The following is a 26905-nucleotide window of genomic DNA, read 5'->3' as shown; positions in this document are numbered from 1 at the left end:
TTTTTGAACTTTTTGGTAACTTGTTGCCAGAGGTGGAGAAATGTATAGATCATAGACTTCGTGTGAGAGAGCTTTTGATTTATTTTCTAAACTTTGATCTTTTGGATGACTTTATCTTGTGTGTGGTCATATGCTTTATCTTGTGTGATGCTACATTACTATCTCTTAGCTATCCTTATGATGATCATTCACTTATCTTGTTCGTGTCATGTGCTTACTTATCTTGTTTATTCACCACCAAGATGTATGTGAGATGGAAGAGTGACCCATGATCCTAATTGATTGTGCATTTGCATTCAAACGCAAATTTTAAATAATTCACAAATTTAGGGGATCTCATGCTTTTCACATACTTATCAAAGCATTGATGATAATCATTGATTATATCTTTTGTCGAAGCTTTCATCTATATGTTGTCATCAGTTACCAAAAAGGGGGAGATTGAAAGCATAATTGCTCCCTATGGTGGTTTTGATAATTGATCACAACATATGCATCATTGTACTAATATGTTTTTCAAGTATATTTCAGAAAATTTCAAAAGATGATTTGGCTAAAGGTTTATGTGGAGATGCCCCTTGATGCAAGAAAGGAATAATATTGGCTCAAGCTACAAGCTAGAAGACTCTTCATTTTATATTTGTGAGAAATAACATTTGAGTCCATAGGAAAGCCAATACTATTAAAAGGGGGTGAGGTAGTAAAATGAACTGATTGCTCAAAGTGCTCTAAGTTAGCCACCAAAATACTTAGTCATTTTTCCCACAAATCCATTCTGTAAAATTCCACATCCACAAATTCGGTGTCACCAACTTTCATATTTCAGACCCATCGAGTTGGGAAGACTATATTTAGAAGCACAAGAGAACGGAGTTCATTGATCTACCCCATCTATTACCTTTTGGAGGGTGGTGCCTCCTAGATTGATTAGGTGTCTCTTGGGAGCCTCCTACTTCGTGTTGTGGAGTTGAACCAAGATGTTTGTAAGGGCAAGGAGATCTCCTACTTCATGCAGATCTACCATGATTAAGGCTAGTCCTTCATGGACGGAAGCCGTGGTGGAATAGACAAGTCCACTTCTTTGTGGACCCTTCGTGGGTGGAACCCTCTGTGGATCTCGCAGTCGTTACCCTCCATGGGTTGAAGTCTCCACTAACATGGACGTACGATAGCGCCACCTATCGGAACCATGTCAAAAATCACCGTGTCAACCTCATGTGTTTGATCTCCCTACCTTACTCCTCTACTTTACACCTGCATGTTTTACTTTCCGCTGCTACACTCTTAGAACAGCATGTGTAGGGTGTACTTGACTCGCTATAACTGCCATAGCTCCTTCTCAACTAAAATCGGGAAAAGGCAAAAAAAAATCTTGTCAAGTAGTCTAATCACCCCCGCCCCTTTAGACATACTTTTGATCCTACACGCATGATGCGGATGGCATGAAGGAGGCGGCCGGAGTGGCCGGCTCGCACGTGGCGGCGAGGGGGCGCTGACATCGGTCGGTAAGGTCGCCCGAACCGGCCGGGGCGGGGTCAGGCGCGAGAAGCAGCCAGCCGTCAAGGGGAGAGGGTGAACCGGGATGGAGAGGGAGAAATGAGGGTGGGGGTTAGGGTTTTACACGGGGAGTGGGGGTTTTATACCCCACGGGGTAGGTGGACCGATGAGCCGGTGGGGGTTGGCTGGTTGGGCTCGCCAGGTGGGCCGAGGCCCGGGGGGATGTGAGGGCATTTCCCCCTTTTCTTTTCCTTTTTATTTTTTATTTTATTTATTTTTATTTTATAGGTTTCTTTAATTAATTCTGTTTTATTTATTTTTTAATAATAACCTTTTGTAAAAATATGGCATTTGGCCCAAAATAATTATAATGCAATAAAAGGCACGAACACAAAATGTTCGAAAGCTTATTGAAAATATTTGAAATTTTATAATTCAAAAGGACATCTAATAATTGTTTTGCCCTCTGTTAAATTGTGTTAGAGGCATTAAACACTTTACAAAAATGTGGGTAGGAATTTTAGAAATGACTAGGGATTATTTGAAACCTATTCATGATTTTTATTTCGTGAGTTGCAAAACTTTTAAAACCACCTTTCAATGATTTTGAATTGCAAAGAAATTCAAATTAGGGTTTGATTCCAACCGTGATCATAACAGATTAGCAAAAGCATTAGCTTAATCATGGTGATTACTGTAGCTTAATTACACTGATCACTATAGCATAATCCGAGGATGTCACAACTCTCCCTGCTAACTGTTGGTTATGTTGCATGGGAAACAAAAAAATTCCTACGCACACGCAAGACCTATCCATGGTGATGATCATATACGAGAGATGAGATTGGATCCACATACCCTTGTAGATCGCTAAGCGGGAAGCATTAAGAAACGCGGTTGATGTAGTCGAACGTCTTCGCGATCCGAATCGCAAGCGTCCCACGAACTCCGTCTCGATCTAGCGCTGAACGGACGGCACCTCCGCATTTTGATCGATGACGATCTCCGTCTTCTTGATCCAGAAAGACAGACGAAGAGGTAGCTGAATTCTCCGGCAGCACGACGGCGTGGCGGTGATGGTGGTGGAGCTACTCCGGCAGGGCTTCGTCGTACCATACCTAACTAGCTACGGGGTGTCATGAAGTGGTGGAGGGAGAGAGGGTTGCGCCTTGGCTTGAGGTGCCAAAAGCCTCCCTCACCTACACTATATATAGGAGGGAGGGGAGCGGTGGCACCCTAGTGCAAGGCCCTAGGGTTCGGCCGGCGCAAGAGGAGAGGGAGGAGTCCTCCTTCAACACAACTTGGAAGGTGGAGTCCTCCTTCCCCAATTCGGTTTGGCCTACCCTCCTTCTCCCTTGGCCGAAATAGGCCTCCTTGGGCTGGCCACCAGCCCACTAAGAGCTTGTGCGCCACCCTTGGGCTTATTTTGGTTCTCTCCCGGGTGGGTGGCCCCTCACGGTAGAACTCCGGAACCCATTCGTCATTCCCGATATTTTACCTGTAATACAGAAAAACCAACCGGAAGCCAAATGGATACTTCCTATATATCAATCTTCGTTTCCGGACCACTCCAGAAACCCTTGTGATGTCCGGGATCTCATCCGAGACTCCGAACAACCTTCGGTTACCAACATGAATAATTCAATTATACCGAAACGTCACCGAACCTTAAGTGTGCAGACCCTGCGGGTTCAAGAACTATGTAGACATGACCGAGACACTCTCTGGTCAATATCCTATAGCGGCACCTCGATGCCCATATTGGATCTTACATATTCTACGAAGATCTTATCGGTTGAACCTCTATGTCAAGGATTCAGTTAATCATGTATAACATTCCCTTTGTCCTTCGGTATGTTACTTACCCGAGATTTGATCGTCGGTATCTCCATACCTATTTCAATCTCGTTACAGGCAAGTCTCTTTAATCATTTCGTAATACAAGATCCCGTGGCTAACTCCTTAGTCACATTGCTTGCAAGGCTTGTTCGTGATGTTGTATTATCGAGTGGGCCCTGAGATACCTCTTTGTCATACGAAGTGACAAATCCCAGTCTTGATCCATCCTAACTCAACGGACACCTTCGGAGATACATGTAGAGCACACTTATAGTCACCCAGCTACATTGTGACATTTGATACACACAAGGCATTCCTCTGGTGTCAGTGAGTTACATGATCTCATTGTCGTAGGAATGTATACTTGACATGCAGAAAACAGTAGCAATAAAATAACGCGATCACATGCTATGTTTATAGTTTGGGTCTTGTCCATCACATCATTCTCCTAATGATGTGATCCCGTTATCAAGTGACAACACTTGTCTATGGCTAGGAAACCATAACCATCTATGATCAACGAGCTAGTCAACTAGAGGCTTACTAGGGACAATATTTTGTGTACGTATCCACACATGTATTTGTGTTTCCATTCAATACAATTCTAGCATGCATAATAAAAGATTATCTTGAAACAGGAAATATAATAATAACTATTTTATTATTGCCTCTAGGGCATATTTACAACACTAACAAGAATTCTCGTCCTGAGAATCAAGATGTAGAAGGAAAGAGCTCGGGGTATTCATCACGAAGATGATCCTCGCGTTCCCAAGTGGCTTCATCTTCAGAATGATTTGAGCACTGCACTTTAAGGAATTTGGTGACCTTATGATGAGTCTAACGTTCAGCCTGATCAAGAATGCGGACCGTGTGCTCTTTATAAGAGAGGTCTTGTTGCAGCTCAAGCATATCATGATCCACTGCTTGAATAGGATCTTTGAAGCAGCGGCGGAGCTGAGACACATGGAAGACATCGTGAACCTGAGAAAGGTTCACCGGCAGTTCCAATTGATAAGCTACTTTTCCACGTCGTTCAAGAATAGTGAATAGACCAATATAGCAAGGATCTAGCTTGTCCTTGATCCCAAAACGGTGTGCACCTCTCATTGGTGTGACACGAAGATAAGCCTTTTCGCGAGGTTGGTAGACCATATCTTGGTGATGACGGTCATATTGACTTTTGTGAAGAGACTGAGCAGCCTTCAAATTCTCATGAATAATGTGGACTTGATCTTCGGCATGTTGGATAATATCCGGACCAAAGAGTGATCGTTCCCCAGTTTCTGACCAATTCAGAGGAGTGCGACACCTTCGTCCATACAACACTTCAAAAGGGGCCATCTTCAGACTAGCTTGTAGCTATTGTTGTAGGAGAACTCGGCATACGGGAGAGATTCCTCCTATTTCTTACCGAAATAAATGACACAAGCTCAAAGCATGTCTTCGAGAATTTGGTTGACTCATTCAACTTGTCCGTGGGATTGAAGGTGAAATGCGGTGCTAAAGGACAGATGAGTCCCCATAGCTTTCTAAAAACTTTCCTAGAATTTTGAAGTGAACAAGCTTCCACCATCCGAGCTGATTACCAACGGAATACCGTGAAGTGAAACAATTGTGGACATATAAAGATCTGCCAGCTAACTAGAAGTAATTGTTTCTTTGACGGCCAGAAAATGTGCAATTTTGGACATTTGGTCAATGACGACAAGAAGAGCATCATTACCTTTCTAAGATCTAGGAAAACCAGTGACAGAGTCCATTTCAACATGGTCCCATTTCCATTGAAGAATAGAGATAGGTTGCAGAGTTCTAGCAGGCTTTTGATGTTCTGCTTTGATTCGCTCGCAAATATCACATTCTGCAACATAGCATGCAATGTCTTGTTTCATATTTGGCCACCAGAATCTTTGACGGATGTCTTGGTACATCTTGGTACTACCCGAATGAATAGACAACGGTGTGTCATGAGCTTCTTTCATCACCTTCCCAGTCATACTCGGGTTTTCCCTCTTATGTGGTATGTAAAGACGACCCTTGAAGTACAAGGCGTCATCATCAGCAAGATTGAAGCAAGAGGGTTTACCTTCTGCAAGGTAGCTCTTAATCTTATCGACTTCATGGTCAAATGATTGAATACTTTTGATGTTGCTCATGAGATCTGGTCCAACAACCAGGTTACTGAGGGAACCCTGATTAACAACAGGGAGGTTCATCTTTTGAAACCCTTTAGGAGGGGGGACAAGGTAACCCTGAGGAACAATATGGAGGTTCAGCCTTTGGAATTCCTCTTGAAGACGGTCATGAACCTTATGAACCTGGAGGTGTTGCAGTATGACTTGCGACTCAAGGCATCAACCATTACGTTAGCCTTATTGGGGATATACGATATACCACAGCCAAAATCTGTTATACGCTCCATCCATCTCTGTTGACGTAGCTTCAGATCTAGCTGAGTGAACAGGTACTTCAGGCTTTGATGATCAGTGTAGATCTCACAATGATAACCAAGAAGGTAATGCCGCCACTCTTTCAGTGAATGTACCACTGCAGCAAGTTTGAGGTCGTGAACTGGGTAGTTTACTTCATGAACACGTAGTTGACGAGAGGCATAAGCAATCACCTTGCGAACTTGCATCAGGATACAACCTATCCCTTGACGAGAAGCATCACAATATATAATGAAATCCCTTTTTGTATCTGGAGGAGCAAGTACCGAAGCGGATGTCAGTTTATCCTTGAGTGCCTGGAAACTTTCCTCACATTTATCAGTCCACTCATACTTAACACCTTTGTGAAGCAGATTGGTTAAGGGCTTTGCAATCTTGGATAAGTTCTTGACGAATCGACGGCAATAGCTCGCGAGTCCGAGAAAACTGTTGACTTGTTTGATATTCTTCGGGGGAGTCCAGCCAAAAATAGCTTGAACTCGTTTGGGGTTGACTGCAATACCATCCTTGGAGATCACATGACCAAGGTACGTCACTTCGTCCAGCCATAATTCACATTTGGAATACTTCGCATAGAGTTGATGCTCCTGCAGCTTAGCCAGTACAAGACGAAGATGTTCGGCATGTCTTCTTTATTCTTCGAATATACCAGAATATCATCCAGATATACCACGACGAATTTGTCGAGGTAGACCATGAATATATAATTCATCAATCGAGAGAAGGTTGCCGGGGCATTGGTTAAGCCGAAGGACATGAAGGTGTACTCATATGATCCATAGTGAGTAACAAAGGCGGTCTTTGGGATATCCTCTTTGCGAACATGGATCTGGTGGTATCCCAACCTCAAGTCAAGCTTAGAGAAGACTGAGGAACCAGCAAGTTGATCATAGAGATCATTTATCCGAGGAAGAGGTTATTTGTTTTGAATAGTGGGTTGATTGATAGGGCAGTAGTCTTGAACCAAACGATTTGTTCCATCCTTCTTCTTAATAAAGAGATAAGGTGCTCCCCAACTAGAAGAACTTGAACGAATGAAACCTAGACGAAGCAAATTGTCAATTTCTTGTTTAAGTTCAAGGAGTTCATGTGGTGGCATTTTATAAGGACGCTTGGCGATAAGAGTGGTACGGGGTACCAAGTCGATGACAAACTCGACAGGTCGAGCAGGGGGAATCCCTGGAAGTTCTTCTAGAAAACATCTTGGAATTCTCGAACAATTGTAATGTTTTCGATCCCTTCAAGAGGCGATGCATTTGATGCATTCAAGGCATATAGTCGTGCATCAGCATCTCGAACGAGATGAGCATGGTAGCTTATTAGCTCATTTCAAGGGTGTAGGAGGTGGACAGTTTTGGTGGCACAAACGATTGAAGCCGTATGAGCTTTCAACCAGTCCATTCCCAGTATGAGGTCAATGTTGGAAGAATTTAATAACATGGGAGCGGCAAGGAATTCCAATCCTTCAATTTCAACGGGGACATTGGGGCAAAGCACAGAGATTCGACATTGGCCCCCGGGGGTGTTTACCATTATCGGGATGTTCATATCTTTGCTTCTAATGTCATGCATGTATGCAAAATTTTCTAACATAAAGGAATGTGATGCTCCTGTATCAAACAATACAGAAGCAGGTATTGAGTTAACGAGAAGTGTACCCATCACGGTAGCAGGCTGGTCTTGAGCTTGACCCATCTCAATGTTGTTGGCCTGACCATGAACATAAGCATGCTTGGCATTGTTGTTGCGGTTCTGATTGTTGCCACTACCAGTTGAGGTATGTGCCAGCTGGTTTGGATTCTATCGGCGGTCTCTAGCACAGTGACCTGGACGGCCACACTTGAAGCACGGAGTTGGAAGCCTCGGCTGCCTAGGTGGGGGAGGAGGTAGACGAGGTGCAGCATAGGACGGCCTTGGAGCAGGAGCGGGTGCATGATACATGTTGTGGGGAATCCAGATCTTCCGCTTCTATGCAGATGAGCCTGAAGATGAACCCATGTCACGGTTGCGCTTTCTATTATCCTTGTATTCCTGCAGACACTGAATGGCCTTGTTCACCAAGGTGGCGAAATTAGCATAGTCTTGAACAAGGAGCGCCAGCTTGATGTCAGGGTGGAGGCCATCACAGAACTTCTCATGTCTGCGTGCATCAGTTGCAATGTCTTCTTCAGCATAGCGGGATAAGTCCAAAAATTCCCGTTGATAAGCATCCACGGTTTTGTTGCCCTGGACAAGCTTGCGGAACTCATGCTTCTTCCGATCCATGATTCCCTGGGGAATGTAGCAAGCACGGAAGGCAGCCTTGAACTCCGTCCAAGTGATGACAGTTCCACCAGGCTAAGAGCGCATGTGACTGTCCCACCATTGAGCAGTGGGGCCCTTCAGAAAGTAAGCGGCAAAGTTGACATAGCTCGCGAGGGGTACATTGGCACTTTAGCTCATAAGCAATGTCACGGAGCCAGTCATCAGCATCAAGAGGCTGAGTTGAGCTACGGTAGATCACAGGGTTGAGGCGGCATAAGTCTTGCAGGGTCACGCCTTGCTGCTGATTCATGTTCGGCCTTTGGAACTCGTCCATAAGCCCTTGCATAAACTGGTGATTCAGTTCAAACTGTTGGATCATCCCAACCATATATTCATGAGGCGTGGTGGTGGATCATTTGCGGGGCCAAGCGAGCAGCCAGCTGGTCTAACCATCCTGCTAAAATTTAATAGGGGTAGTTTAGCATAAAGTAATTGCATGGGTATTGTAGTCATTCATGAAGCAATCAAGCATGATGAAAGGGAATGCGATAGATACTTCATAGTAGTCAAGTGCGACATACAGACCCATACATAAGTTCGATTATAGACCATCAATTACAAATTCGAAATTTGGCGATAACATGGACTCACTAGACGAGAACCTGGACTCACTAGGCGGCATGCACACACGCAGTGGAGGGATACAACAACAAGACATAGCGATAATGCTACATGAACGTCGGAGAAAATGGCTAAATCTAGGTCGATAACGGTGACCCTGATAGGAGAACCTAGGGGCGAGATTTTGCATCTCGTGGTGACTCATGTGCTCGTACCACATCAAATCAATGAGCAGAGGTCCAAGTGTGGGGTACGACCTCCAACAGCAGGCCACTCAAGGCCCGGTGGTAGCTTTGTTCTGCACGGGTGGAGGATGAACGAAGGGTGGATCCTCGCGTCGACTGTTGGCTGCAATTGTGTCAACGCGTCGTAAAGACTGGTACGCGTGGCGTATAGCTCCGTAGTCTGAGCTCGAAAAGCACGGTCCAGCGCCTCCACGTACTACACCAAAACATGTGGGTCGTAGCGACGACTCATGTAGGGGGTATAGGCAGCGACGTAGGACCAGTCGTTGCGCTCTCGAACGCAAGCAACGTAGGCAGTGAGATCACACCCAGTCTCATCCCTAGCAGGAGCATACAAGATATATCTGAATGCAATCTCCTCCAGGCGAGGGTGCGCTCCACGGAGGTGAGTGATAGCAATATAGGCAGCATCATGGATGGCCATATCGATCGTCAACCCAACACCGCAGAAGGTGTGGAGCTCGTGGGTGGAGATGTCCGTCCGATCAAAGATGCGAACCTCGGCCTTGTACTGGTACCGGTACTGGTTGAACTTGCGGAAGTCCTCATACACAATGTACTCGGGGTACCAGCGATATCCCAGCCTAGTCAAGAGGTCGATCAGAATAGTCGGGAACCCTGTCACATCAATAGCCATAGTCAGGCGTACGAGCTGTCTTGCGGGGCGCAGCTGAAAAGGAAATATCAAGGATGTCAAATGACAGTGTGTGTAATATTTTATCAGAAGAACAGTAGTAGATAATCCAGCTCTCTGGGTAGATGTGATTATGAGAACCTAATGTTAGAGTTAGCAAAAAAATTAACCCAAAAGAGAAGAGAGATTAGAACCCAGAGTATAGAAGAGGAGAAAAAGATACTAATGCAACCCGATTGAGGTGTGGGCCCGTAAGTCACACAACAATGTTAGTAAAAGTTTTTCAAGTACTAGACTCAACTTTGGCCAAGGAGTTAGAAAGGGGCTACCTATAGGCAGTCATCTCTGATACCAACTTGTGACGCCCTCGATTTGATCGTATGCTAATCATACACGCAAATGTGTACGACCAAACTCAAGGACTCACGGGAAGATATCATAACACAACTCTAGACACAAATAAAAACATACAAGCTTCATATTACAAGCCAGGGGCCTCGAGGGCTAGAATACAGAAGCTCGATAAACACACGAGTCAGCGGAAGCAACAAATATCTGAGTACAAACATGAAACATGATAATGCCTTAGAGAAGGCTAGCACAAAAGATGCATCGATCGAACAAGGCGAGACCTCCTGCCTGGGAACCTCCTAAACTACTCCTGGTCGTCAGCGGCCTCCACGTAGTAGTAGGCGCCGTCGGGGTAGCAGTCGTCGGCGGCGGGATACGCCATCTCCTGGGCTCCATCATGTGGTCACACCAAATCGTATCAAGGGTAAAAGGGGGAGCAAAGCAACGGTGAGTACTCATCCAAAGTACTCGCAAGACTGACATCAGAATTATGTTAAGTATGCATCAGTATCAAAGGAATGGGGTTTTATGTGGACTGACTACAGCAAGGCGAGAATAGAGAGAGGGGACTAGTCCTATCAAAGACTAGCATCTTCAGGGTCTTCCAGCAATAGATGAGAGTAGAGCAAGCAACACAAATATATAGTCATATTGTTGCAGCAATATTAATTAAGGTCACGCCCAGGGATTCTTCCTTGACTCCCTGCGAGGAAGCAATCCCCGGAGCAACATTCTAGTTAAGTAACAGTTGTAGTTGTATAAGATCGAGGCACAACTCCAAATCGTCCTGTAGCCGTGGACACTGCTATTTGAATAGTTAATTTCATTCCTGCAGGGGTGCACCATCTTACCTGTCACGCTTGATAAACTCTGGCCGGACACACTTTCCAGGGTCATTCCCGGCCTCGGAACATCAACACATCACAGCCCTACCTAGGCTCAACAGAGAGGCCAGCCCGCCGGTCTAAATCCTAAATGTGCACGGTTCATGGGCCCATCACCCTTTGTGGTCCTGCATGTTGTGTGGGCAGCCGATGTCAATCCTGGCACCTCTTATACAAGAACGATGTTTATCTAGACCACTCAGGTGCGCGCCGCTCCATTGTTCATGTCTGAAGAGCTTCGGCTGATACCACGACGTTGAGTACTCATAACTTCTCCCACGTCGACGATGAGTGCGAAAATGTCTACAACCAACCTAGATCAAATACCCAAATCCAATAGCATTTTAATTAACACATCATCACATCCACGTAGGAATCTGATACGTCTCAAACGTATCTATAATGTTTGATGGTTTCATGCTGTTATCTTGTCATCTTTGTATGTTTTATGTACATTTTATATCTTTTTTGGGACTAACTTATTAATTCAGTGCCAAGTGTGAGTTCCTATTTTTTCTGTGTTTTTGGTTCTTTTCAGATCTGATTTTGGAACGGAGTCCAAATGGAATAAAATCCCCGAAATAAATTTTTGCCGAACGGAAGAAGATCAGGGGGCTTGAGGGCCAAGCCAGGAGAGCTACAGGGGGCCCACAAGCCCTGTAGCCGCCACCAGGGGCGGCGGCTAGCACGCTTGTGGCCTCCCTGGCGCCCCCCTGCCTAGCTCCTTCGCCTATATATTCCCTAAAATAAAAAAAATGAGGGAATCCACGAAAACACTTTTCTGCCGCCGAAAGCTTCCGTTTCCGCGAGATCTCATCTGGAGACCCTTCCCGGTGCCCTGCTGGAGGGGACTTTGGAGTTGGAGGGCTTCTACATCAACATCATCGCCCCTCCAATGACTCGTGAGTAGTTCACTTCAGACCTACGGGTCCGTAGTTAGTAGCAAGATGGCTTCTTCTCTCTCTTGGATCTTCAATACAAAGTTCTCCATGATCTTCATGGAGATCTATCCGATGTAATCCTCTTTGGCGGTGTGTTTGTCGATATCCGATGAATTGTGGATTTGTGATCAGATTATCTATGATATATATTTGAGTCTTTGCTGATTTCTAATAGGCATGATTTGATATCCTTGTAAGTCTCTCCGAGTCTTGGGTTTTGTTTGGCCAACTGGATCTATGATTCTTGCAATGGGAGAAGTGCTTGGTTTTGGGTTCATACCGTGTGGTGACCTTTCCCAGTGACAGAAAGGGCAGCAAGGCACACATCGTGTAGTTGCCATCAAGGGTAACAAGATGGGCTTTGTCATACATATGAGATTGTCCATCTACATCATGTCATCTTGCTTAAGGCGTTACTCTGTTCTTTTGGACTTAATACACTAGATGCATGCTGGATAGCGGTCGACGTGTGGAGTAATAGTAGTACATGCAGAAAGTATCGGTCTACTTGTTTTGGACATGATGCCTATAGATATAATCATTGCCATAGATGACGTCACGACTTTGCGCGATTCTATCAATTGCTCGATAGTAATTTGTTCACCCACCCTCTACTTGCTTTCGTGAGAGAAGCCACTAGTGAACACTACGGCCCCCGGGTCTATTCACACCTATCGTTTCCACTTTCTCTTTTACTTTGCTTTGTTACTTTGTTGCTTTTAGTTTTCACTTGGCAAACAATCTATAAGGGATTGAAAACCCCTTCATAGCGTTGGGAGCAAGCTTTTTGTGTTTGTGCAGGTACTTGTGATACTCCTTCACTGGATCGATACCTTGGTTCTCAAAACCGAGGGAAATACTTACCACCGTTGTGCTACATCACCCTTTCCGCTTCGAGGGAACACCAACGCAAGGCTCCAAGGCCACGGGGGAATCCTTTGCATATTTGCCTAGGAAGTCACTTAAGGCGTAGTCGTAGCAGAAAGATTCCTGGTGCCGTTGCTGAGGAGTATCAAGACAAGAATAGTCTCCCGTCAGCACGTATTTCTGGCGTCGTTGGAAGGTCTTTTGTTGCAGTAGCAGAATCCACCCGCAACACCCTTTCATGTTCCTAGTAACAAGGTCAAGTAGTTGTGCAGTTGTAACATCAGAGGGATCCGAGGTATCACCCTCGATGGATTCCGAACAATGTAGTTGTCAAGGTGGCCAAGGAGGAATCACCCTCGTTGGTCCACGCTTGATTGGTTGTACGATATAGTTATTTATTGGAGGTGGTGAAGGAGGAATCACCCTTCGAGAACCACCGCCGGTCAACTACACTACAGAGCTAACATGAGGAGTACGTATCAAGGTGTCACCCTCGGTACTCGATAGTAGCTCTACAGTGTCGTACAACTAAGGGGGTGTGAGTGCTGCGACGGGTCTTGGGTCATCGATCAGATAATCGAGGCCTAATGAAAAAGCAGGGGCAACTGGACTACTGGTCAAAGGGGATCATTTCTCCACCTATACTAAGCAGTTTAAAGTGCGGTACAATAAGGTAATAGTTCATCAAAAACAGGCTATGCATCACATATAGGAGCTAACTACAACAGTAGCAAAATCTAGTGCAAGCATGAGGGAGAAAGAAATAGGCGATTGAGGAATGATCAAGGGGGATTTGCCTGCCTTGTTGCTCTGCGCCAAAGGTCTGGTCGTCATGTGGGTAGTCGTACCCGGTAGCACCGTCAGCCTCGGGGTCTATCAGTAAGAAGAGGGGGAAGAAACAATAAATATAATGCACACAGGCAACACGATGCATGTCATTGCAATATGTAGGACTAGGCATGAGCTAACGCAGTATCACCAGTCATGGACAGATCGGGAAAATATCTGACGATATTTTCTGGGTCTATGGCTACTACGGGACACGCGAAAACGGATGGAAAAGTTCCACATTCGTTGTGATAGAGACGCGTGAAAAACGAACGGATAGCGTATCCGGGTTCGTCTCGTTTTTCTGATCAACTTTCCTATACAAATTATTTTCATCCGGATTATGGATTATTTTGCATTTTAAAGTTTTATTAATTATTTAGGAATTAAATAGATATAATTAAATTCAGTAATCATTTATGACATCAGCACTCAACAGTCACTTGACTGATCAACTCTGACTAATGGGTCCCATACGTCATACTCACATTTTAAATAGTTTAATTAGCAATTAAACAGGTTAATTTAAGGGGGTGGGACCCACCTGTCATACTCTACTTAATGTAATTAAATAGGATATTTAATTTATTTAGCTAGGTTTAATTAACTTAATTAATTAGGCAGATTAATTACCCTAATTAATTACTATTGTTAAATTAGATAGAATTACTTTAGGTATTTAATTAATAATCTAATTAACCTTGACTAAACTTAATTAACTAATTAATTAATTACTGATTTTACTTATTTTAATTATTATTTTACATATATATTATTTTATTAATATTTTTTAATCCTAAACGTTTTAGGGGTGGGCCCCATTGTCATTCTCTCGAGAGGGGGCAAATCTGCCCCCAAAATGCCTAACACACAGGGGGGCTTAATCCCCCTGGTTTAACACGTAAGGCCCGAGGCGAGGCCATCTGGGCGGTGGCCATGGCCGGAGCGGGGCGGTGGCCGACCGTAGCATGCGGGGGAGGCCGCCGGCGGCGGGGCCATGGGACGGGGCGCCATGGGGCCGTGCGGGGGCGTTGGCCAGGAGGCTGGAGGTGCGCAGCTGCGGGTAGCGCGCGTTGGGGGGGCGGGGGCAGCTGCAGGCGACCGGAGCTGTGGAGGGGGGTCGTCGGGGCGAAGCCCGGTGGGGTGCGGCCGACGGGCGGCGGTCGGGGGGCGAGGGCAGCGACCGGGAGTGGGGGAGGAGAGGGAGGAGGGGACGAGCCCCGGTGGGCTCACCACGCTTGCAGGGGAGGCAGAGGCTCGGTGTGGATGTCGGGGGGTTCGACGCGGTGCGGATGGCGGGAAGGAGGCGGCCGGAGTGGCTGGCAGCAGGCGGCGGGGGGCGCCGCTGTCAGCCGACGAGGTCGCCGGAACCGGCCGGAGCGGGGTCGGGCCCGAGAAGCAGCCAGCCGCCATGGGGAAAGGGTGAACCGGGAGGGAGAGGGGAAATGAGGGTGGGGGTTAGGGTTTTACACGGGGAGTGGGACGTTTTATACCCCCACAGTGTAGGTGGGCCGATGGGTCGGTGGGGGTGTTGGGGAACGTTGCATGGGAAACAAAAAAAATTCCTATGCACACGAAGACCTATCATGGTGATGTTCATCTACGAGAGGGAGATCGGATCCACATACCTTTGTAGATCGCTAAGCGGAAGCGTTAATAAACGTGGTTGATGTAGTGGTACGTCTTCACGATCCGTCCCTCGAACCGTCCCACGATCCGTCCCACGAACCGTCTCGCGATCCGTCCCACGATCCGTTTCGATCAAGTGCCGAACGGACGGAACCTCCGCGTCCCGCACACGTACAGCTTGATGACGATCTCCGCCTTCTTGATCCAGCAAGAGAGACGGGGAAGTAGATGAGTTCTCCGGCAGCATGACGGTGCGCGGTGTTGGTGATGATCTATTCCTGCACGTCTCCGCCCGATCTCCGCAGAAATCCAATCTAGAGGTGGAACTACGAGGTATAGGTTTGAGTTGCACGTGGCAAAGTTGTGTCTCAAAAATCCCTAAACCTCTAGTATATATAGGAGGAGGGAGGGGCAGCCTTGGCGACACAAGGGAGGCTCCCTTGTGTCATCTTAACTAGAGGAGGGAGGAGTCCTCCTCCAACTCCACTTGGATTAGGACTCCTTCCTTAATTTCCCACCTCTTTTGGATTTTCCACTTTTTCCTCATGGGCTTTCCTTGGATAACTTTGTCAGCCCATTATGCCTTATTTTGCATCCAATAAACCCATGTGGACCCCTTGGGTGTGGTGGGCCCATCCAGTGGGCCCCCGGAACCCATTCGTCACTCCCCGTACACTGCCGGCAATACCCGAAAACCTTCCGGAATCCAAACACCAACTTCCTATATATCAGTCTTCGTTTCCGGACCTTTCCAGAAACCCTCGTGACGTTCGTTATCTCATTCGGGACTCCGAACAACCTTCAGTCACCAACACATATAACTCAACTATACTAAAACGTCACTGAACCTTAAGTGTGCAGACCCTGCGGGTTTGAGAACTATGCAGACATGACCTGAGACACTCTTCGGTCAATAACCAATAGCGGGACCTAGATGTCCATATTGACTCCCACATATTCTACGAAGATCTCTATCGGTTGAACCTCTATATCAAGGATTCATATAATCTCGTATACTATTCCCTTTGTCCTTCGGTATGTTACTTGCCCGAGATTCGATCGTCGGTATCTCTATACCTAGTTCAATCTCGTTACCGACAAGTCTCTTTACTCGTTCCGTAATACAAGATCCCGTAACTAACTCTTTAGTCACATTGCTTGCAAGGCTTATTGTGATGTTGTATTACCGAGTGGGACCCGAGATACCTCTCCGTCACACGGAGTGACAAATCCCAGTCTTGATCCATGCCAACCCAACAGACACCTTTGGAGATACCTGTAAAGCATCTTTATAGTCACCCAGTTACGTTGCGACGTTTGATAACCCACAAGGTATTCCTCCGGTGTCCGGGAGTTGCATGATCTCATGGTCATAGGAACAGATACATTGGCATGCAGAAAACAGTAACAATAAACTCACACGATCATATGCTATGTTTATAGTTTGGGTCTTGTCCATCACACCGTTCTCCCAATGATGTGGTCCCGTTATCAAGTGACAACACTTGCCTATGGCCAGGAAACCTTGACCATCTTTGATCAATGAACTAATCAACTAGAGGCTCACTAGGGACAGTATGTTCTCTATGTATCCACACATGTATTTGAGTTTCCAATCAATACAATTCTAGTATGGATAATTAACGATTATTATGAACAAGGAAATATAATAATAACTAATTTATTATTGCCTTTATGACATATTTCCAACAGGGGGGCTGGCCGATTGGGCTGGCAAGGTGGGCTGAGGCTCAGGGGAGGGGAGGGCCTCCCCCCCCTTTCTTTTCCTTTTTATTTTTTATTTTTCTTTTATAGGTTTTCTTTAATTGGTTCTCTTCTAATTATTTTGTAATAATAACCTTTTGTGAAAATATGGCATTTGAGCCAAAATAATTATAATGCAATAAAAGGCAGAGACACAAAATGTTCGAAAGCTTATTGAAAATATTTGAAATTTTATAATTCAAAAGGGCATCTAATAATTGTTTTGCCCTATTTTAAATTGTGTTAGAGGCACTAAACACTTTACAAAAATGTGGGTAGGAATTTTAGAAATGACTAGGGATTATTTGAAACCTATTCATTATTTTTATTTCGTGAATTGCAAAACTTTTAAAACCTCCTTTCAATGATTTTGAATTGCAAAGAAATTCGAATTAGGGTTTGATTCCAACCGTGATCATAATAGATTAGCAAAAGAATTAGCTTAATCATGATGATTACTGTAGCTTAATTACAATGATCACTCTCACATAACCCATCTCCGCACACGGACTAAATTGGCCTCCTAACCCATCTCCGCACAGGTCGGTGAGGCCGCAGGACGTGAGGGCAGGGGCGGAGCTGGACCTAAAGTCATCCTGATGCACCATTTCAATGTGGCGTAAATTTCTTAGCAAGAGTGTATCAAATAAAAAACATGTACTGTACATCTAGCATAGACTAACGAACATAATGCAAATTAATGCAAAAACAAATAAAAAAGTAACACCAATTTTTTTACTAGAATGATGAAAACAAACGACAAAATCACTTGGAAAAAATATTTTTCATTTCGGATCTCAGAAGACACTATCAAACATAAAGGTTCAACAATCTACATGGCCAAAAGTTTACTTCAAATTTTCAACAAAACATAGAACGGCTAAATAAAAGTAGCCATAATTCAAGTTTTTCATAACTTATGATGGTATTTTTTTTCTTCTAACAATGCGTCCACAATCTATGTACATTTGATAAATACAGACATGCCTGGATAAAATTACACATCAGAAAATGAAAAAAAAAGAGAGTCATTGTTGTGCGCCTATCTATTTTTTTTTTTTCGAAATCAGACTAGTCGTTTCTGCGTGTGCGGTTGTGTGTTTGAGCGATAAATTGAGTTCTGGCTCGCATGGCTGGTTGTCGTCTTCCTACATCAATTAACTTCTGCCTTCTAGGGCCTACTGCCAAAAGGTTCACGATTTCCATGCCCAAATTGACTACAGGCTCCTGCTAAAAAGGCTATCTGAATGGAAGATGTCGCTGGGAGAAATTTTTTGTTCCCCGATACACAATAATAAGTGTAACCTGATGCACATACGTATTACTGAAGCTAATCACTACTGGACAATTTTTTTGACCCTGATGCCTGTGCATCAGGGAGCAGCCATGCAGCTCCGTCCCTGCGTGAGGGAGAGAGGAGTCGGGAGCTCCTAACCCATCTCCGCACTGGTCGGCGAGGCCGTAGGACGTGAGGGAGAGAGGATTCGGAGCTCCCAAGAGACTCTCGGGAAGGATAAGCGGGATCGAGAAAGGAGGACGGGGAATGGGTTGGTAATCCACATATGACCCTAGGCTCAGATGCTTGTGATGAATGGCAAATTCAAAGAACAAAATGGCAGAAATGAAAAATAAATATGAAATTATTTGACATCAGGATGCTGCCCAAAAAAATTCTAAACAATGCAGTTTTAAAAGTTTCTTTGAGAGTCAAATTTTGTTTTTTTCGAGCACCTCAAATGTCCTAACACCGTGAAAAGGTGCACACCCCTTGCACACTCAAGCATCTTGGATGCAAAAATAAAATTCTGATTTCTTTTATTCTTTTTGATGATTTTGACAACTTTTCTATACACGCACGAATGGGCCTCTATTTCATAGGATGTACATCTCAGTGCCGAATAGCAGTGTTTCAAACATCAAAACAAGCTAATAGCAGCAGTTCAATATACCATTGTGGGTGGAAGGGATGTACTGAAGCAAGGTTTGATCAAACGTATTGGCAATGGGGAAACTACATACATATGGGAAGATAATTGGCTTCCGCATGATGAGATGTTGAGACCGTATGGATGCTTGATCTCTGATCCACTAGCCTTGCTGGCTGAACTCATCGATGCACCAGCGACTGGGGAACAAACAACGTCTGGAAGTAGTTTTTCTGCCGATGGATGTTCCTATCATCTTAGGAATACCACTGTGCACGAGAAATATGGAAGACTTTTGGAACTAGAATTTCGAAAGGAGTGGAGTCTTCTCTGTAAAATCAGCATATAAGATGCTTGTGGCAACCAAACAAAGGCATGAGGCATGGCTTGAAGGGGCTGGAGGATCATCAAGTACGGGTACAGGGGAAAAGGTGTAGAAGCTGCTCTGAAATATTCAAGTCCCGGCAAAAATTTGAATGTTCATGTGGCGATTGGCCAAACAGTCCATTCACCAACACAAGATGTCAGAGCCCATAGACATATGACTACATCCAGCCCCGAGGGATGAAAGACGGCGGAGGTGTTTCCTCAGTCCTCACCATTCAGAGGAGGCACTTCGGCAGCGGTCTACAGAGGCGAGCACGCTAACTATTTGGGTAGCTCGGCGTCTGTCAATGTTGAAGGCTATTGCGTGTAGGGAGACGCTTGCTTTGGCAGACGACCTACTCTTGCAAAATTTTATCATCACATCAGTATCTATATAAGCAGGTAGTGGTAGAAGACATACTAAAGGGCAACCAAGAAAAATATTGCACTGTCATTACTGAAATCAAGCATCGAGCTACTAATTTGTTGAAATTAGTGATGAGCCTTAGGTCCATAAAAGAATTTTCGAAAAATCTTCAAGGACCCATGTAGGTGATAGTGGGAAGTTTAATCCCACCCCGCAGGTGGAGGAGAAATTGGACCCCACTAATTTGTTGAAATTAGTGATGAGCCTTAGGCCCATAAAAGAATTTCCGAAAAATCTTCAAGGGCCCATGTAGGTGATAGTGGGAAGTTTAATCCCACCCCGTTGGTGGAGGAGAAATTAGACCCCTTTATAAGGGTCTCTCTTCCATATACTATTGGAGAGTGAGAAGATAAGATGCCTCGCGCACTCCTCCTCCGCCGTCCGCCATCGTGGGCTGTTACGGACTCGGACGTGGGTCTCCGCCCAACCGCCTTTATAAGTTTATCCTAGCAGTACTACTTGCTTGCATAGATGTATCAACTATATGCGTAGTATGTGCTAAGTTAGTTCATGATCAGCATATCATTAGTCTAGTTAATGCCATGCTAGTTATTATCTCGTGGATTAACACACTCAAAAATTACCTATTTATTCATCATAATTTTAATTGTAAATTTATTTTTGAAAGTAGGCAGTCGAATAAAACAGCTCATAATTTAGCTAAGTTTTCGTATTCATTAGGTCAAGGGCGCCATGTGTGGCTAGGATATCCCCATGACCCGAGATGTATTTCACAATCTACGGTCTTTGATGAATAAAACTTGGCTTTTCCCCTAAAAAAAGCAGTTCAATATACCAAGCATTATTAACTGAAATATCGCCACACATTCATGCCAAAAAAATTAACCAACACAGAAAACAATCACAATCAAGCTAACATCATGCAATCAGGCAAATACATTGTAATTCATATACCATGGCACCTCTCACACCAGGATTGCAGAAGAGTTGATGCAACAGCTGCCTTATATAAATAGTTGGTGTCATAGTGTGTATAGAACTATAGATACGTTCTGACATAATATACTCTAAGAAGAAACAACAGGTATCACAGATGAAAAGAAAAGGAGAAAAAAATCACAATGTACGCTGCAGGTTTCGTAGGCTTCACGGTTTGTGCTTCTCAGCACGAAGGGGCAATAATAACTTACATAAAACTCCGTCTTCATCTACAACAACAAAATCCCATCCAACCCCCTCCGGTATTTACACGAGGGGGGCAGATACTCTTCGGCGCCGATCAGCAGTTGACGCCACACTGCCCCATGGCGACGGCTTTCTGGGTATCGGATATGAAAGGGTCGATCTTCACCCACAGGAGGGAGAAGATGGAGGCTAGGAGGATGGACCAAACAATGACGATGGTTGGCGTGCGGTTCTGCTTCCCCATGAGACCCTTGAGGAAGGGGTAGAGATGGAGGATCACCCAGATTGAGAAGAAGAGCTTTCCGAAGAGTGGACCCCAAGACTGGTAACCGCTGTTGATGGCATATGATATGCCTGCCACCATGCCCACCAGGTTAATCACAAGGACGGTGGTCGGAGGAATGAGGAGACTGGTCCACTTGAACACGTATAACTCAGCAAAATCGCCATCCTCGTCGTTTGCCTTCGAGGTAACCGTGAAGTTGGTGTCAATCCCGGCCAACACCTTCAGCAGACCCTGGAACACTGCGAAAAGATGGGCAGATGTGCCACCAATAACCCAGAACTGCTCGTTTCTCCACCAGTCCTCGATGCCGACACCACTCCATCGCAGCTCCAATATACCCGTGGCAAAGATGGAGGCAAACATAAGAATAAAGAACATCCCAGCATAGTTACTGATCTGCATATCAGAAGAACAAAGAAAACATATGAACATCAGAAAATTTTCTGACACAAAGACACACTAGAAGGACATAGCTCTGCTGAAATATAAACTATGATCAGCCAAAACATTTTCCGCTCGTGGTCAATAACAACATATCAAGTGACATAATGCAGATAACAATCGCGCGAAAGGGTTTCTTGTAACTAACCTCGGGAATGATAAATTTGTTGGTGAGGAGACAGATAGCAGGAAGCACACAATAGGCGATAAGTGGAAGGGATGTTATTGGATAAACAATGGTGTTGATGTAAGCCATCCTCTCCAGAAGTTTCAACCGCCCACCGTAATTGTACCAGATAGGACAATGTCTGCTAAACAGAATTTCAACTGACCCAAGAGCCCACCGGAGAACTTGATTGAGACGGTCAGAGAGATTGATTGGCGCAGAACCCTTGAAACAAGGTCGTGGTGGCATGCAGTAGATTGATATCCAACCTCTTGCGTGCATTTTAAACCCAGTAAGAATATCTTCAGTAACTGAACCATAGATCCAGCCAATCTAAAACAACACAAGAAAATCTCAGTTTCAATTTGGCATCTCCACATAGAGAACAGAATGAGGGAGACTATGACTCTCACACTAACCTCTTTTCCCCATTCGGTTTTGTCCTCATATCCACAGCTGATGACATGGATGGCTTCCTTTAGTAGGGAAGCTGGGTTCGTTGAAGGTGGTATGCCTCCTTGAGTCATAAAGGTGGATGCAGTAAATATAGGAGACTGACCAAATCGTTTCTCCAATCTCTTCTGGGACATAAGCATGGACCTTTCATCCTCATAACCTGATGAGATTCAGAAAGAGTGATTAGTTCAAGCAAGTCATAGCTCAGAATCTCAAGAACCAAAGCGAAGACTAAATAGAAGCATAATTTTGTAGTGATGCAGTATATACAGCGATTGTTTTCAGATGCCAAGAATAGATGTAAGGTAAAAATTGCAAGCACATACCTTCTATTCCCTCTTCTATATCATCCATGTTGAAGATGGGAGCAGAAGACTCAGTTCTCTTCATCATACGGTTTTTGTTATCCATATAGCTCTTGTTCTTTTTCTTTCTGCCACCACAGCAGCTCTTAACAACAATGTTAGGTTCCAAATCAGCCTCAGTTAATACAGGATCATAGCCATACAAGGCCTGCCTATTGAAACAGCATCCTGTTCCGACATACATTGGACCCTGAATGCCATCTAAACCTTTCATGTTGATCTGCAAATAGGAAAACCATGTAAGAGACAAGAAAGTGTTGTCATCCTGATGAACACAGACACCACCAGACTTACATCAAAGAAAACTATGTTGCGATTAGCATATCGATCGTGCAAATCAATGCCATCAAATCTTTGTGGAAATTGGACATAGCAAGTTTTCCTTCCTAGAGCGGGATCCATCATGAAGCACATTGCTTCTCTAAGAGCTTTGCTGCTATTGAAGTAGTGATCACAATCCACATTAAGAAGATAGGCACCATTCGTCAACACAGCAGATACGCGAATCTGCCAACCAGCAAAAGATATGTAGTCGTATAATTAGAAATGAACCAGATAAGATCCGATGCAACGTACACAAGTAAATTTGTAGAGGTGAACACATACCAGTGCATTCATTGCACCAGCCTTCTTGTGATGCTGGAAACCTGGTCTCTTTTCACGAGAGACATACACAAGCCGTGGCAACTCATTACCATCAGTGTCAAGGCCACCACTGTGCCCCAAGAACACCTGAATCCACGAGAGGTAAGTTTAATACATAAGATTCAAATTAGGTTGACATTATTTTCAAGCGACAGCCGCATTGAAGTAAAAGGTACCTGAATCATGCCAGGATGGTCCCTAGGGTTATTCCCAGGCCAAGCGGTGCCATCAGCCATGGTCCACCCCTCTTCAGGCACTTTTTGTGCTTTGGCAACAAGTGCATTGATTCGTATTTTAAATTCTTCATACTCTCTCTGAAACAAACCATACCCCAACGTTAATATCCAAGCAGAATTTGAGGAAAGCAATATAAGCATGTGGTTTGTAGCTTACCTTCATTGCTCGTCTTTCCTTCACAAAAGAAGGCTGGATTTTGTCCTTTAGGTAATCTATTTTTTGCTGAAAGTAAAACTCCGGGGCCCTTGGTTCAATGTTGTGCTTCTTGCAAAATGGAACCCACTTCCTAGCAAATTCTGCAGTTTCTGAGAGCGACTCAAACGTCAACATAGCCGAACCATCATCAGAAACATAGCATGACACTTTGTCGACAGGGTAATCCACAGCAAGAATGGACAGAACAGTATTTGCTGTGATCAGGGGAGGTTCCTTCAGTGGATCCACTGTACTGACAAAGATATCAATGGGACACAGCTGTGATGGCTCTCCCTCCCTATCATACCTGCAACATTAGATTATGCACCTCAGGACACATAATGTCAATGAAAGATGTTATGGTGCCAAAAATCATGAACAAATGTAGACCCATTTGTCGTAACTTACCTCAATGCAAGTCTGTCAAGGTATGTTTCACGGTTGATTGGATACCATTTTGGAAACTGATCTAGAAGCCAAGACAAGGCAAACCAAATTTCACAGATAACAGACACTAGCCATAATCCATAAGCATCACGCACTGGATGCGTGACACGATACTGGAAGAAGAAGCACAGGATGATAAGTCGGAGAATGATCACTATCCTGTAAAGGTTGAGCTGGTTAGCAGGAATAGGCACTATACGGCTCAGAGGTAGACGTGCATCATCAACCCTGCCAAAGACAAAAGAACAGATTCAATGAGTCATTTCCAATCGGACATCAAACTGCAACAACACTACAGGTAAAGCATAGTCAAGACGAAAATTACATCCTAATCAACTCAGAAACATAAAGCTATCAGAATAGCGACTGATTGTAATGGAGAAAGGTTATTTATACATTTGCATATCTTCACCATTTGAGCCAGTTCCTTCCATGTCCCCTCCTCCTCTTGCATCTGGATATTTATTGGTCACCTGCATCATGTTTTTGTCCTGCTTAACCCTCCAGCTTTCGACTCTTTCCTTCCAGTCAACACTGTTAAGCCCATAGGAGTTCAAGTCCTTCGAAGGGTCCACAATCCTCACAGGAACTGATAACAGAGTAGAGAAATGTTAATATTTTCATTAGATGAGCAAACCAATTCTCCAAAAGAAGCTATTATGATAGATAAGAATATACCTGGGACACTTGGATCAACATAGCTTGATGTTGGGCTGCGGATAGAGTGGCGATCAGGGGAAGCATCAGGGATTTCCCCGGAGATCTGAAAAAGATTTTTGATGCATTAATGCACAAGAGCAATGAATTCTTACAGAAACATGTTCATATTTCATCAATGCATGAAAAAACCAAGTGTCCGAATGATAGGTATTTACCTGTTGCCCACTTGTCAGCCGAGGAATACGATGATGAGGTTCATGGCGAGAGGATGAAGACAAATCAATGTCTTCTCCTTGACCCTGCAGCTGCCACTCTGGACCTTTGCCATTCCCTTGCTTGTAGTTGAACTCATTGTCCAGGTCATCAACATCTTCTTCCTCCTCATCTCCCGGAACTCGGGGGCTACCTGAATTTTGTCAACAAGTGATGTATACATCAATTAGCATGATTTATAAACAAAAACATAATAATACGAGGTGGATGGGTTTAATTTTATATGTCGAGCAACAAGCAACGACCAGTATACCACGACTTTGGCTCTCATATAAAGCAATCAGAAAGCAGACTTCCATATGCAATTCTCATCCAGATCACATAACAAATCAGCATGCTGTATAGAAACAAACCTTTCAGCCTCTTGTATCTAGTCTTGCACTGAGGACAGCATTTGACCCCATCCTTGCGTTCATACTCATAGCAAGGGCGGCAGACCGGGAAGGCGCACTCATTGCAGGCAACAAAGACATCACCGGTGGCCGAAACGCCAACAGTGTCACCACATATCTGGCAGCCCTGACCACCCGCGCCTTTTACCTCCTTACCCTGCATCGGTAACATCAAAACAAGGTCAGCACACACCCGTGTGAAATTACACAGCTTACTAGGAGAAAGCAATCCCCCATGTACCATAGTCGATCAGCAATTGATCATCTACTTGGCCTAAATTTGAAACTATGATCCAAACGTCGGGAATGGCATGAATTGCACGATGTTTAGGTAAGGTAGGTTCATCAGTGAATATGAAACGTGTGTGTGTGTGTGTGTGTGAGAGAGAGAGGGGGGGAGGGGAATGGATAACCCTGGCGCTGAACATCTCCCAATTGCTCCACCGCTCGTCAATTCCTCACATGAACGGGGCCACCATTGATGCACAGGGGGGATTCTTCAATGAATCCAACGGCACGAGCAACCCCGCAGATGCATACGTAATCGGGGGAAATTCGAGCTGTTACACCTAACACCGCAACCTAGATCCAGCGACTAGCGCGCGCACCAGATCCACCGACGCGCGGACACGCGCACCGCATGAACGAGACGTGACGAACAGAAATGGCACCGGCAAATTCAGGCACTGAAGCAGGCAGGAAGAAAGAGGGGGGAGGGGAGACAAACGTACCGGGGCGGGCGCGTCGCCGTCGTTGCGGATCATGACGAACTCATTGCGATTGTGCGACCCCGCGACCATCCCCCGGTTGGCCGCCATCTTTCGCTCCCCCGCCGCCCTCACACCCCACCGGCGGCGGTGACGAAGGCGAGAGAGAGAGAGAGGCCGAGCTGCCGCTCTAGATCCGAGAGGAATCGGTGGAGATCGCCACCATTCCAAGATACCCCCGCGCGTGAGCTCTCTCACAGCCCGCTGCTGCAATGCCGCCGCTGCTGCTGCTCCTCCTCCTCCACTCCTCTATCTTATCATGGCAAGGAAGAAAAAAGTGCTGTGCTTTGTCTCCTATTTCAGCGATTCCTGGAAGCCACCTTTGTGTGTGCGACTGTGCTCTGTGCACAGCGTGGGAGCGATGGAGTGTAAACAGCGCAGCTCGTGCTTTGCATTAAACTAACCCGTCTGGTAATCCGTTCTTGTCCCAATAATGGCGGTTGAGGCGCCGCTGTCAATGGCCGTCGGTGGCCTCTTTCTTTACTCCTCTGTCTCTGGTCTAACGAAATCTGATTGGGGGTCGGAATCTTCTGCCATCTCGTAGCTCCGTGCATGGAAAAGGATTTGAGATTTGTCATCACATCCCAACAATATTCATTCATTTATTTGTGATAGTGGTAGTATATCGTCGGTGACCCCTGCATATAATATTAAATTCAGATAATTTTAGAAAAAACAGGAATTTTGATATATCAAACATGGTGTCATTATACTCCCGCGTTTTTTTTCTTTTTTGAACTTTCTACTCCTGTTTTTAGTTTGGTGAAGAAAAGTAAAACATCGTATCATGGTGAATAAAATACAATCCAACCTATGGCCATCCAAACAGTTTTTTATACTTCCTCTGTTCCTAAATATATAATTTAGAGTGTACACTTAATCATTTTGCTTTATATGTAGATCTCTAATAAAATTGT

The 26905-nt window shown here is 44.8% G+C and overlaps 1 protein-coding gene across 1 annotated transcript; it reads right to left on the bottom strand.

Moving 5' to 3' along the window:
• Positions 1 to 20399: 20399 nt before the first annotated feature.
• LOC123426920 (probable cellulose synthase A catalytic subunit 1 [UDP-forming]) lies at positions 20400 to 26398 on the bottom strand. Its single transcript, XM_045110835.1, has 14 exons — positions 25953 to 26398; positions 25183 to 25378; positions 24772 to 24962; positions 24575 to 24659; positions 24293 to 24485; positions 23858 to 24124; positions 23411 to 23756; positions 23194 to 23331; positions 22979 to 23104; positions 22667 to 22879; positions 22334 to 22592; positions 21971 to 22167; positions 21534 to 21884; positions 20400 to 21340 (listed from the first exon to the last, which is right to left on the bottom strand). The coding sequence occupies exons 1-14, from the start codon at positions 26037 to 26039 to the stop codon at positions 20753 to 20755; spliced, it is 3237 nt and encodes a 1078-aa protein (XP_044966770.1). The 5' UTR covers positions 26040 to 26398; the 3' UTR covers positions 20400 to 20752.
• Positions 26399 to 26905: the final 507 nt, after the last annotated feature.

The sequence above is a fragment of the Hordeum vulgare genome, chromosome 1H (genome assembly GCF_904849725.1).
Source record: "Hordeum vulgare subsp. vulgare chromosome 1H, MorexV3_pseudomolecules_assembly, whole genome shotgun sequence".
Classification (NCBI taxonomy): domain Eukaryota; kingdom Viridiplantae; phylum Streptophyta; class Magnoliopsida; order Poales; family Poaceae; genus Hordeum; species Hordeum vulgare.
This window is presented reverse-complemented; position numbering and strand designations above follow the sequence as displayed.

Bases quoted from the DNA above. Each gene is read 5' to 3' on its own strand.
- LOC123426920 (XM_045110835.1), bottom strand. From the start codon at position 26,039: ATGGCGGCCAACCGGGGGATGGTCGCGGGGTCGCACAATCGCAATGAG. The intron at 24,660-24,771 runs GTAAATACCTAT...AATCTTTTTCAG, and splicing joins GGCTGACAAGTGGGCAACAG to ATCTCCGGGGAAATCCCTGA. The intron at 21,341-21,533 runs GTTAGTTACAAG...TCTGATATGCAG, and splicing joins ACAAATTTATCATTCCCGAG to ATCAGTAACTATGCTGGGAT.